Source organism: Chinchilla lanigera, unplaced genomic scaffold (assembly GCF_000276665.1).
Source record: "Chinchilla lanigera isolate Chin_1 unplaced genomic scaffold, ChiLan1.0 scaffold00090, whole genome shotgun sequence".
In the NCBI taxonomy this organism is placed as follows: Eukaryota; Metazoa; Chordata; class Mammalia; order Rodentia; family Chinchillidae; genus Chinchilla; species Chinchilla lanigera.
In genome coordinates, this window is record NW_004955491.1 from 5022492 (window position 1) to 5035064 (window position 12573).

A 12573-nucleotide genomic window follows, 5' to 3' on the forward strand; every position below is an offset into this window, starting at 1 on the left:
AGACAAAGGAATTGCTACTAAGGAAGACATCTCACCAAATCTTGTAGCTTTACTTGCTTAAAAGTCACTAATTCTGGAGGTTATGCAGATGAGCAATATATTATTAGTTTGCCCTTAACTTTACTGTGAACAGCACCTCTGATGTGTGGGTTATGATGTCACTTGCCTGAGTTCCCTTGCAGCAACTTGAAAACAACTTTTGTTGAAAGCACCAACTCTTCCCTCGAGCCCGCGATATCAGGTAGGTGATTAAATGGGGTAAAAGTGTGACACATCTGTTGTCATGCTGTGCCTGTGCCCTTTGCTGTCCTGGTCCTTGGGTAACAGTCAGGTCTAAACACAGACATGCTGATCATTTGAAAACATTCAGTGCAAAAGTGAGCAGGGTGTGGTGCTCAAGCCTGTAATACCAGCACTTGGGAGGCTGAGGCAGGAGGATTGCTGGGAGTTTCAGGACAGCCTGGTCTACATGAGTGGGTTCAAGGCCAGCCTGCATTCCATAGTGAGACCCTGTCTCAAGCAGAACCAAACCAAAGCAAACCACCCAAATGTATAATACAAGGTTCATTTGGCCTATTGCCCTCTAGAGCTGTAGGTTTTCTTTTCCCTTCTTTCTCTTCTCTTTTTTGGCCCATATTTTTGTGCTTCTTTAGCAGTGGTAATAGCTTGAGCACCTAACATCCTTTAAGCCCTTTATAAAACCTGAAGCAGACCACAAGAAGAACCCAGCAATTCCTCGGAACAAGTTCACTGTGATTGCCTGGTAGTCTGAGTCTTTTCTTTTTGTTTTTTAGACAGGCTTTCACTATGCAGTCCAGGTTGGTCTTGAACTTGCAGTGTAGCTCAGGCTGGTCTCAAACTAACAGTGATCCTCCTGCCTCAGCATCCTGCATGCTGGGATTACAGGCATGCGCCCCTACACCTGGCTTGGTGGTCTGAGTCTTGTTAGAAGACATCTTTTGGAACCTGGGCCCTGGCTGTTGGAAACTGACTGGATTTTTAGCTCACTCCAGCAAATCCATAAGAACTCATTGCTTTCTTTGTCCTGGAAACAGTATGTTCCCCCTTCTCTTGGTCGGTTCTGGCTTCCTTCGGCAAACCCTGCTTTCTCATCCCATTAGTATGGCCTGACGCTTGCCTGTACCACTTGGCTCAGTGTCATTTCCACTGCCTTCGAGTCAAACCACCCCACTGTCTGCTATCAGTGGAATCTGTTTCAGATTTTTTACTTTTTATTTTTTTGGTGTGTTTATGTGTGTGTGCTCTGGGATGGAGGGTCCTTTGCAGTGAGCTACATCCCCAGACCCCTTTAATTTATTTTTTCTGAGCAGGTTCTTGCTAATGCCCTAAATTACACAGATGGGGCTTGGATTTCTGATCCTCCTGTAAGCCCAGAGGGCCGGGGTTGCAATCATGCACCGCCATGCCTGGCTGTTTTTGAGTTTTTAACCTTAACTATTTTAGGGGTGGCGGTTAGTAGAAAAGGATTCAGTTTTGCTACCCCAGGCCAAGTTTTCCTTCCCCACTTCAGTGAAGGCACAGGTGCACATTGCTGGGAAGGGGACAGTGCACCAACAGCACCCAGATGCCACATCCAAAGGGCACAGAGGGGTGGAGGTGGTGTGCAGCCCCACCCGAGGGGCCTCGACCCCAAACCCACGGGCACCCTGTTACCAGAAGGCAGGGAAGGTCTTAGGTTTGCTTTCTGTCCGCTCCTTGACGTCCCCCATTCTCCCTGAAACAAAAGCAAACCAATCTTGCAATGCACAAGCAATGCTTTATAAGAAAACTGCAGGCTTTGATATGCTGCCTTGGCAAAGAATGTAGGTGCCCATTTTAATCTACCTAGTTTGATCTGCAGGAAATACACATTTATTTCCTTCAGTGTAATCCTATGTCTGTGTACCCAGAAGCCCTCATACAGGGGCGCTGGGAAGTGAGGATCCCCTTGGTCACCGCGCCTCCTCAGAGCCCTGTGGTGGTACCAGCCTGTGCTGTGGTGCTCGGTGAGAGGGCACCCGCTCGGCTCCTGGACGCAGAGTCCTTTGTCGCTGCCCATGCAGCCTTTTGAGGTTCACCTTTGCCTGCGGGTTCCATGCTGAGCTGGGAGGGGGGAGACCTGTGAAGGCGCCGTTACCTGCCCAGGGGCACTTGGTAGCCGGTTTCTGTCACTGTCACCTCCTGCTCTGCCCCACATCGCTATGCTGCTGGGAAGTGGGGTACAGCCCCCCAGGGCCGACTGGCTGCCTGCTCTCCTTCCTCCTCCAGCCCGTAATGCTGGGTAGAGGGAACAGAAAACCTTTCTGTGGATGGGAGGAACCTTCCTCCTTTGCCCTCTGGTCTCCTGTGTTCTCAAATCCCGCCCCCCATCCTCTATCAGGGAATTGATGCTACGGAAACAATGTCACAAAACCTCCTGACCTTCTGCAGTGGAAAAGCGCAGAGTCCACCTCTACGTACAAAGGAGCGGCAGGGGATTCATGGATGGTACACAGGGCCAGAACCTCCACACTCCGCCCTCCACCTGGGTGCGGATCAGAGTTTGACAAAGCCAAGCAAGGAGGGAGGCATGACACCAGGAGATACCTAATGGCTTCTCTGATTGTTTCCGCATCTTCCCACTTCATCCACAGGTCAAGAAGGAGAGAAAAGCAGAAGTCACTGTTGGTACGGGCTCCGCCTTCTCAGTCAGCTGCCGGAGAGTAGGGGCAGAGCAGTGGAGAGAAGAGAGCCGGAGGGGGCGGGGAGAGCTCGAGCTCAGCACTTGGGGTGTGGGAGGAGCTGGGGTGTCCTTCGATCTGCCCCCCACCCCACGCATCCTCTGCCTTCCTTTCAGGATGAGGTTTTGGGGCGCTTCCTGCATGAAAGGGTTTGGCGTTGCCAGTCAGGGGACCTGTAGGTGAGGAACCCCTCTGGGTCCCCCCCAAACACCTTCCTGCCCAGTCTGCACCGTGTCAGCCGCTCACTGTCTGAGCTGTGACCGCCGTGACCTCTTGTGTTCCTCAGCCAACATGCTTGCAGTGCAGAGGGCGGGCAGATCCCGGAGGAACCCTAATGGGTGACTGACCTGGTTTCCACTGCGGTTCCGGGATCATCGCTGCCTAAAGGGCCTCCCTTGTGCAGGCAGCGGGGCTGGGGCTGGGCTGGAGGCATCTGCTCAGGAAGCAGGTGGTCATGGGGGACCCCGGGGGAATCACAGGATAGACAGGTGGTTAGTCTCTGTCCCAGGGCCTCCTCGTCTTTGGGGGATCCAAGTCAAGCTGCCCTCTGGACTTGGGCTCCCTGGTCTCCTGACTGCTGTGGCTGGGAGCCCTGACTTATGCTTTTGCTGTCGCCAGGTAGCTGTGGCTGCTGGGTGGGGGCTGAGGGCCTGGTGCAGCGTGTGGCAGAGTGAAGCGATAGATATCTGCTACTGAACTCAGGTCGGAACCTCATCCTTCGGGAAAAACCAATGCCCAGGCGGTGGCAGTCGGGGAGAGAGACTGTGGCTGTGTGGAGGCTGCTAGCATCCTGGGAGGGAGGCAGGCTAACATCTCCAGCTCCCCTTCCTGGGCCTGCTGGGGAGGTGTGGGCTGTTTGTAGGGAACTCAGGTCTTGGACTGTGTGCAGAGGTCGGCATGTTTCAGAAGCTTGACGTAGCTACCTGCTGCTGAGCTGAGCTGGTTCACGCAGACACCAGGATGCTTCTGTTTAAGTCAGTTCTGTGATCAGCAAGCCAGGTCCTGGAATCAGCTCAGGAAAATGAGCAAGGTCAAAATAATGCAAAGGGGAGCCTGGTGTGACGGCACAGGCCTGAAATCCCAGCACTCCAGGAGGCCTCGGGAGGAGGATTGAAAGTTCAAGCCCAGCTTGGGCAATTTCTTTTTCTGTTTGTTTGTTTGTTTGTTTTTTCCAGTACCGGGAATGGAACTCTCGACCTTGCGCTTGCCAGGCAGGCGCTGTGCCGCCGAACTAAATCCCCAGCCCCAGGGCAATTTCATAATTAATAACATTATAATAAACACGGACTGTGTTTGGATAAGACACATGATTCCATCAGAAAGTTGTCAAAATATACAAATTTAGTTACCAGACACTTTCCTGCCATCTGCCCAAACTGTGGTAAACACACACATTTTCCATCTCTGAAGGGAAACAACGTGTGATAATATTTTCCAAAAGAAGAAAGCTGTCCACACTGAAGAGCATTCTCTTCAATCTGGCCAGCGGGGAGCAGCGGCCCTGAGTTCATCTTCCTTTGAAATTCCTTTACTATCTGTTTCCTAAATACATTGCCGATCTCCCCCTTTTCCTGCCTGCATCCCCGTCACTGTCGTAGTTCAGGGGTTCCTCTTTTCTAGCTTGGACAACTGCAGCACCTCCAGCGGGTTCTCCTGCTGGGCCCATTTCCCGGCACGTGGCGGCTGTTCCCAGCACCCTGGATAGCACCTGCTGCTCGGCCTCGGCCTGAAACTTCTCACTCCCGCCCCTGACAGGCAAGTTTCCTCAGGTCTTCGAGCCAGAGGTGAGGCGTTGCCTGCCCTGCACGGACTTCCCCTCCCCTGGGCCCTTTTCACCCTGTGCGTTGCAGTACTTGCTGCAGTAAACGCGAGGTTCAGGGTTTATCTCAAGCCCTTGGTCCATGGTTCGTTTTGCCCTTGCCGCACGTATGGAAGGACAGGTAGAATTTACTGTTAAGCAGACCTATAGAGAATTATCCTTCAAGCAGGAGGGTGGGCAGTGCCACGAAGGCATTTGCCCCCGAGTATGACTTTGGAGGCGGTTTTATGCATGCAGGAGTTACTCTTGGGGCCTGGGGAATTGGGGCTTCTGCGATGCTTTTCAGCCTTGTACTTAGCAGTTACTTTGAAATCACGAAACGTCTTTCTGACCTTTTTAGATGTTCAGCGTTTCCTCAGGAGCTTTAAGCACTCCAGGAACTCACAAAAGATAAAGTCCTAATTTAAACCGGGTCCGGACCTAAGGCAGCGGGTTGCCTAAAGAACATTTCCTCTCCCGATGCCATTGGGCTGGAGGCCGAGGCAGCCAGGAACGCTGCGTGCCTTGTTCTGGGGTTGGACCGCGGGGCCCAGAGATCAGCAGGATGCGCACCTTAAGATGTCACTGTGTGCTGAGGGATCGCTCTGGGCCTGAGACCCGGGAAGTGATTGCAAGTGTGTTCTACACTGGCGCCTTCGTTTCTTTGCCCAACTGGCAGTGCATGGTATTTTAGGGACCCCCATTCGTCTCTGAGGCCCACTAATGTCCAACTACCTACCTGACAGAAGGGTCCACAGCCTTTTCTCTTGCTCCCGGGGCGCTCTGAGCCCATCTCGTGACAGGGCAGGTTTGGGGTGTCCCCCACACCAGGGCTGCGACCTCCCTGAGTGAGGAGGCGTCTCGCCAATCTTCATGCCTCGATGCCTCAGTGCCTGGTCCAGGTGGACCCCTCCTTGTCTGCGTCCCTCCTTCGTCCCTGTCCCTCTCCCCTAACCCTTGCGGAGAGCCTGGCGGGCGGCGGGCCAGGAGCTGCTGAGCCTGCGAAGCCTGAGCGCTTGGCTCCTGTCGTTACGCAAGCAGCCGCTAGGGGGCAGCGGAGCCCCACCCTTCCGCACTGCCGCCTGCAACTCCAGGCAGCCTGCCTTCCGCAGAAAGAAATCAATTCTCGGAGAGCTAATTTGCCAAAAGATCATTTTTTTTTTTTAATTTTAAAAATAAAAGGAGGAAAATATTAACAGACAGACAACATTTTACAAAATAGCAAAGGAACAGTACAGACAGTACGGAGTTACAAACAAAGTGGTAGGGAATTAACAATGCTTGTTGTATTACATGTTGATATCTTCAAAGTGGTTTCTCATGAAAACAGATATAGACATGCAATGCTAATCAACCAAGGACTCACTGTCAGTTTCTTTCAGCAAAGAAATACAAGACAGTAGAACAGCCATGTTGACTATCCTGCATATACATACATATAAAATTTCTCCTTCTTTCCCTTCTCTTTTCCCACATCCCAGTTGCCCTTTACCTTTGAGTGCTTTCCTATCAATTCACAATGTCTATCATATCTCCTGGTTTAAATTAACTCTTTCAGGTTTTACACCAGTGAAACAATGTGGTGCTTGCACATGTATGTTTGCTTTATTTCACTTATGAGTATGGTCTCTAGTTGTAACCATTTACCTATAAAAGCCTCGAGTTTATCTTTCTTTATAGCTGAGTAATATTCCATTATATAAAAGTACCACAATTTTCTTATCCAATCCTCAGTGGATGGACATCTGGGTTGCTTCCACATTTTAGCAATTACAGATTGTACTGCTATGAACATAGGTGCACATACATCACTGTGATATGATGATTTTAGATCTTCTGGGAAAATACCCAGCAGGGGGATAGCTGGGTTGAATGGGGCCTCTAGACCTAGTTTTCTGAGGAATCTCCAAACTGATTCAATGCAATTCCCATTAAACTACCATTAGCATACCTCACAGATCTTGAGAAAATATGCCTTAAATTCATCTGGAACCAGAAGAGACCCAGAATAGCAAAAGCAATCCTGGGCAACAAGGACAAGTCAGGAGGAATCACAATCCCTGACCTGAAATTATACTATAAAGCTACGGTCATAAAATCAACCTGGTACTGGCTAAAAAACAGGCCTGAGGATCAATGGAACAGACTGGAAGAAACAGCCACAACCAAAAACACACTCAGCCACCTAATCTTTGATAAAGGGGCCAATCAGACTCACTGGAAGAACGATAGCCTCTTTAATAAATGGTGCTGGAAACATTGGCTTGCTACCTGCCAAAGACTGAAAATAGACCCAAGCCTATCACCATGCACCAAACTCAAGTCAAAGTGGTTCACAGATCTCAATATTAAACCAGAAACACTAAATCTATTGGAAGAGAAGGTAGGTAAAAACCTTGAAGACATAGGGGTAGGCAGAGAGTTCATGAACAAAAACCAAATTGCACGTGAAACACTTGAAAGAATCAACAACTGGGATCTCATCCTACTGAAAAGTTTCTGCACATCTAAAGAAATCACCAGCAAAGTAAAAAGAAAACCCACAAATTGGGAAAAAATTTTAGCTGATTGTCCCTTGGACAAAGGGCTTCTATCTAGAACATATAAAAAATTTAAAAATATCAGCACCTCCAAATTCAAAGACTCAATCCAAAAATAGGCAGCTGAGATGAATACACACTTCTCAGACAAGGAGATACAAATGGCAAATAAATATATGGGAAAATGTTCAACATCATTAGTCATTCAAGAAATGCAAATTAAAACAACACTAAGATTCCACCTTACCCCAGTAAGAATGGCTAGCATTAAGAAATCAACCAATACCAAATGCTGGTGAGACTGTGGAGAAATAGGAACCCTGCTGGTGGGAATGCAGACTGGTGAAACCACTGCGAAAGATCATTTTGCAAAATAGTCAACTCAAGCCGGGCGTGGTGGCGCACGCCTGTAATCCCAGCACTCGGGAGGCTGAGACGGGAGGATTGTCATGAGTTCGAGACCAGCCTGAGCTACAAAGTGAGCTCGAGGCCAACCTGACCTGCGTAGAGAGACCCTGCCTCAAAAACACCAAAAAAAAAAAAAAAAGTCAACTCAGCAAATAATCACCCTGTTAAATCACTGAGCCGTTACCCGAAGTTTGGTTTTATCCTGACGTCTCCTCAGATGCTTAACACTTCATTTATGAGTGTGTTTCTTCTCCTGGTCACTGTCCTGTCTGCGCTGGGCGAGCGGCATCTCGCTAGGGTTTGACCTGCGTCTCTGGACCCAGCTCTACCTCTGTATAAACCGTACTGGGCTGGTCTAAGATTTTGGCTTCAATGAGTTCGTGTTCTGTGCATTGCCTTCGTGCCCGGGAAGGGGGTTTGTTCCACTCTGGGGCCTTCTTCCTCGAGGGGGAGGAGGAGGCGGAGAGATTTTCTCAGTTTTCCCATCCACGTGTGGCTTCCGTGTCCCCCTGCTGGGACATCCCAGCCCAACCAGGCTTTGCTCTAGGTTGGTATCCTGGAAAAGGCGTCCTCAAGGCGGGCATGGAAGCCAGCCCGGGGATGGGACAGCCTACCCCATACCTTAGCAGTTGGGTGGGCCCAGCACCACCTCTGACACTGAAAAAGCCAGTGTGAGCTCAACTTCATGGGCTTCTGTGCTGTGTGCGGGGACCCCTGGGAAGGACCCCTGGGAAGGAGTCCTGGAGCAAACTCTTCCCACCAGGGCAGTGAAGCTTGGTTTGCCGGAAGGGTCAGAAGTCACCAGAATCCCACAGACAGAAAGCGGGGGCAGGCCGTGGTCCAGGGGCGAAGCGTTCCCTCTGTGTCACAGGGTGGAACAGCTCGGGGAGTCCGGAGCGCTGCCGTGCATTTCGCACCAGCACTGTACACTCACAGATGATTCGGATGGGGAAGGAAAAATGTACGCTACGGTTTTTCTGTAGTAAAGTGCTGAATTTCCTGGGAAGTTCAGACTGGGCCCCTGGGGCACAACGGTCTCTCTCACAGACAGCAGGTTCTGCCCTCCCGAATTCTGCTGCTTGGGGAGAAGCTGTCAGTCCCCCCACCCTGCCCCCCTCTGACTGGTGGGCTCTGGCCTCAGGCTGCGGGTTTTAGGGACCCCCTTGTAGAAAGGGGAGACCCGTTACAGGAAGCTGTAAAGACTGCTTCAGGGTCAAATTAGGAGGGGGTTTGGGGGAGGAAACAAACCATGTCTTTGTATTTTTACCTGGATCTTGGAGGGGCCAGCGAGAGGGGAGGTTGTGGGGACCCGGAACAAGGCCTGCTGCGAGTGGCTGTGCTCTCACCCCTTTTGCTGTGCGGTGACCCCAACGGGCAGAGCTGCCTGGGGAAGGGGACGTGGCCTGTCCCCTCCCTAGTCCCACCCGCTCCTGCCTGTGCCTACCCTGAGCCTGGCACCGGCACTTCCTGTGTGGCTGCACCACGCCTCTGTTGTCGTGAAACCTGTGTGTGGCAGCCTCTTCCTTGCCAGACTGTCAGACACCCTCCTACCAGGGCTCGGGCCCTCGAAGGGTGGTCAGTCCCTGCCGTCCTCACCCTGAAACTCCAGGCTCTCCTTAAGAGTCGCTGCCACTGGCCTGAGGGGACCCAGCAGCTGCTTCCACCCCATGGGGGCTGGAGGGATGGCACGAGGCCAAGTGTGAAGGTCCTGAGACAGTGGAAGGCCAGGGGACAGCCCGAGGTACCTGTGCGGTGTGTGTGTGTTTGTGTGTGTGTGTGTGTGTGTGTGTGCATGCGTGTGTGTGTGTGTGTGCAGGGTGGATGTGCTGTGCTAGCACACGTGTGTAGGGGTGATGAAGGCTTGATCCATGGAAGCCAGGTTGGATTTCAGGGCTCTTGGAGGGACCCTTCCAGTTCACCGTGTCACCCCAAGCCCCGAGGGCACACGGACTGGAGGGGCTCAGGGCACAGTCACTGGGGAAGCCACGTGGGGCAGCTTTCCTTGGACTAGGAGCGACGGGACAGGGTGCTCCGCCCGAGGAGGAGGAGGGCCGCGAGGAGGGCATAGTGCAAGCGGAGGAACAAGAAGGCAGGAAGGAGTCTCCTTCGGAGCTTCTAGCTTTGAGACAGTGCCACAGAGCGGTCCCTAGGAAGACGTCAGTGGGCAATATGGGGACTGCTGGCCTTGCTGAGAAGCAGGGGACAGGGACTCTGATTTTCCATGTCCGGTCTTCTAACCCAGCCCTTCGCAGCTAGGCACTGAGGGTCGTAAGTACCTCTCCTGAAATCATATTCTGATTTCACCCGGACTGAAGTCCACCTTTCGCCCTCCGCTTCCCCTTGATGACTATTTGCTGGGCTGGACGGAGGTCCTCCCTGTGCTGGGCTCTGGAAGCCCCTCTGACCCCTTTCTCAGTGGGTTGGGACTGTCCTTAGGTGTGGGGCAAACCCTGTGTCACAGGAAGCTTTTGTCAGATGCCTTGACTCTCGGCCCTCTTGGGCCACGTCCTAAGAAGAGGATTACTGTCCAGTGCCTTGACTTCTGGCTCGTTGCTCTCTCCTGCAGAAGCGTTTCTCTCCCTGGAGCTAACACATCTGGGCCAGCACAGCACGAGGCCCTGGATACAGGAGCGGAACCTTGGCTAGGGGGTCCCTGGAAGTAATGCTGATGAGGAGACATGGAACTCATAAGGTAATTTAAAAAATTAAATGAAATTATACGCAAAATCGTATCTATTAACAGGGTACCATGTGATGGTTTGATAACACGTAGAGATTGTGTCATGTTTCAGTCAGGTTAAACGTAACTCTTTCCTCAAGTATGTATCATTTCTTTATGATAAAAACGTTCAGAATCCTTTGCTGTAGCCCTTTGACATTGACAACACACAGCAGTGCATGCTCCCTGTCCATAGGACAGTGCAGAACTCCTTACTGCAGTTGAAACTTTCCCCATCCTCAGCCACTCCTGCTCTTCCCATTCTGCTCTCTGCTCCAGTGGGATCATCTCTTCTAACCCATGTCAGAGTGAGATCCTGCCATCTGTGTCTTTTGGTGCATGGCTGATTTTACTTACACAATGTCCCACCTACGTCACGAATGCCAGGATCTCATCCTTTTTATGTCTGAGTAGTAAGTAGTCCATTGTGTATATGCACTACCTTTAAAAAAATCTATTCATTAGTTGATGGACACTGAGGATGCATTTCTTGGCTACTGTCAAATGGTGCTATAATAACCATGGGCTTGCCAATGTCTCGTTGACATGCTGATTTTATTTCCTTTGGGCGTATCACCAGAGTGGGATGCTGGATCATATGATAGTTCCATTTTTATCTGACTGGGGAACTCTATGCTGTTTTCCATAATGACTGTGTTATTTTACATTTCCACCGATAATATGCAATTTCCCTTTCCTTTCCATCCTTGCCAATACTTATTATCCTTTATTATCTTTTTGATATTAGCTGTTATTGCTGGAGTGTGGTGATATCTTACTGTGCTTTTGATTTACATTACCTGACCACTTGTGATGTTGAGGATTTTTTCATATATGTGTTGGACAAGTCATTTTCTTATATATCATCTTATTTGAGACTTTTTTTTTGTACTGAGGGTGGATCCAGGACATCAAGTATGCTGAGCAAGTGCTCTACCACTGAGCTACATTTCCATTTTTCTCTTAAAAAATTTATGTTGAGATAGGATCTCCCTAAGTTCCCTAGACTGGCCTTGAACTTGTGATCCTCTTGCCTCAGCTCCCCAAGTAGCTGGGATTACAAGTGTATGCCGCCACACCCAGCTTTCAATGGTACTTTTAGAAGACTGAATGATCTGTGCGTGGTGCCACATACCTCTAATCCCAGCAAATCTGGAGGCTGAGACAGGAGGGTTGAAAATCTGAGGCTAACCTGGCCAATTTAGCAAGATCCTGTCACATACACACTCACATACCCCAGAACAAAATAAAACATAAAATCAAAAGTGAACAAACATGACCAGGAATGTAGCTCAGAGCTCCCTGAGTTCAATCCCCTGTGCTGAAAAAAAAAAAAAATTTCTTAAAGTAGGCGGTGCTACTTTCGTCTTATGCATGAGGACACTGAGGCTGGGATGGTTTAGCAGCCCCCAGAGATCTCAGCTAGAGAGCAGCAGAGCAGGGGGAACCAGGCCGACTCTAAGCCTGTGGCTCCCCCAGCTCCTCTATCAGCTTCCCCTGGCAGTGATATGCATGACGCCCACAAGTGACGCTTCCTCGTCTGTCTCTTGCAATGCATTATTAGCATCTCATGTACAGCCCACATTACACTTGCTAATGTGCTCATCTTACCACAGTGCCTCCCAAACTTGGCTAATCATCATCACTTAGCATTTGACGAATACAGATTTCCAGCCTCTTCCTCTGAGATTCTGATTTTTCAATCTAGATAACCCTGTATTATTTTAAAAATTCTATATCGTTTTCAGAAGTGTTCACACCTGCTGTGTTGCTCAGGCTGGGCTCCGGGGATCCTCCTGCCTCATCCTCCTGCATAGTAGGGACTATAGCTGCCTGCCACTGGATCCAGCCTAATCTGTATTTTTTGTAACATCTGATCATTACTGTTAGTTATGAGAGTCCCTTGAACTTGAAAGTTGCCTGACTACTATGATTTCTGACCTATCTGACTCTCCGTGGTTCTGAATGGTGAGGAAGCTTGAAAGAATAAGAGGGTTTGTTTAGGGACAAAGTGCAGGGAGGCGCTGGGAGACAGTGCAGTGTGGGTTAGGACTTCAGGAGGTCAGATTCTTCCCGGGAGAAGGGAGTGAACTTTCTCTCTGCTCTGCACCCGCCCCGTGCGTGAGTGGATCCCTGAGGTTTGCTTCTCCTCCCACAGAGCCCGCAGGAGCCGCTCTCAGGAGAGCCCGTCCCTGGAGCAGGGCCGCTCCGCACCCAACCTGCGGCTCCTATTGTTGGGGAAACGGCACGCAGGAAAAAGTGCTACCGGGAACACCATCCTGGGCAAAGCTGTGTTTGACTTCGGGTTCGACCCTCAGCATGAGACTGTGAGGTGCCAGCGAGAGAGTGGGACGGTTTTAGGGCGGCAGGTCGTGGTCATCGACACCC

At 50.6% G+C, this 12573-nt stretch overlaps 1 protein-coding gene across 1 annotated transcript; it reads left to right on the forward strand.

Annotated features, from left to right (window-relative positions):
- Positions 1-8931: 8931 nt before the first annotated feature.
- On the forward strand, positions 8932-12573 carry LOC106146679 (GTPase IMAP family member 8-like; the record flags this gene model as incomplete). The annotated part of the gene is given in 3 exon segments (XM_013504619.1): positions 8932-9207; positions 10033-10158; positions 12344-12573. Coding segments are annotated over 2 exon segments (244 nt in total), but the record flags the coding sequence as incomplete, so codon positions are not given.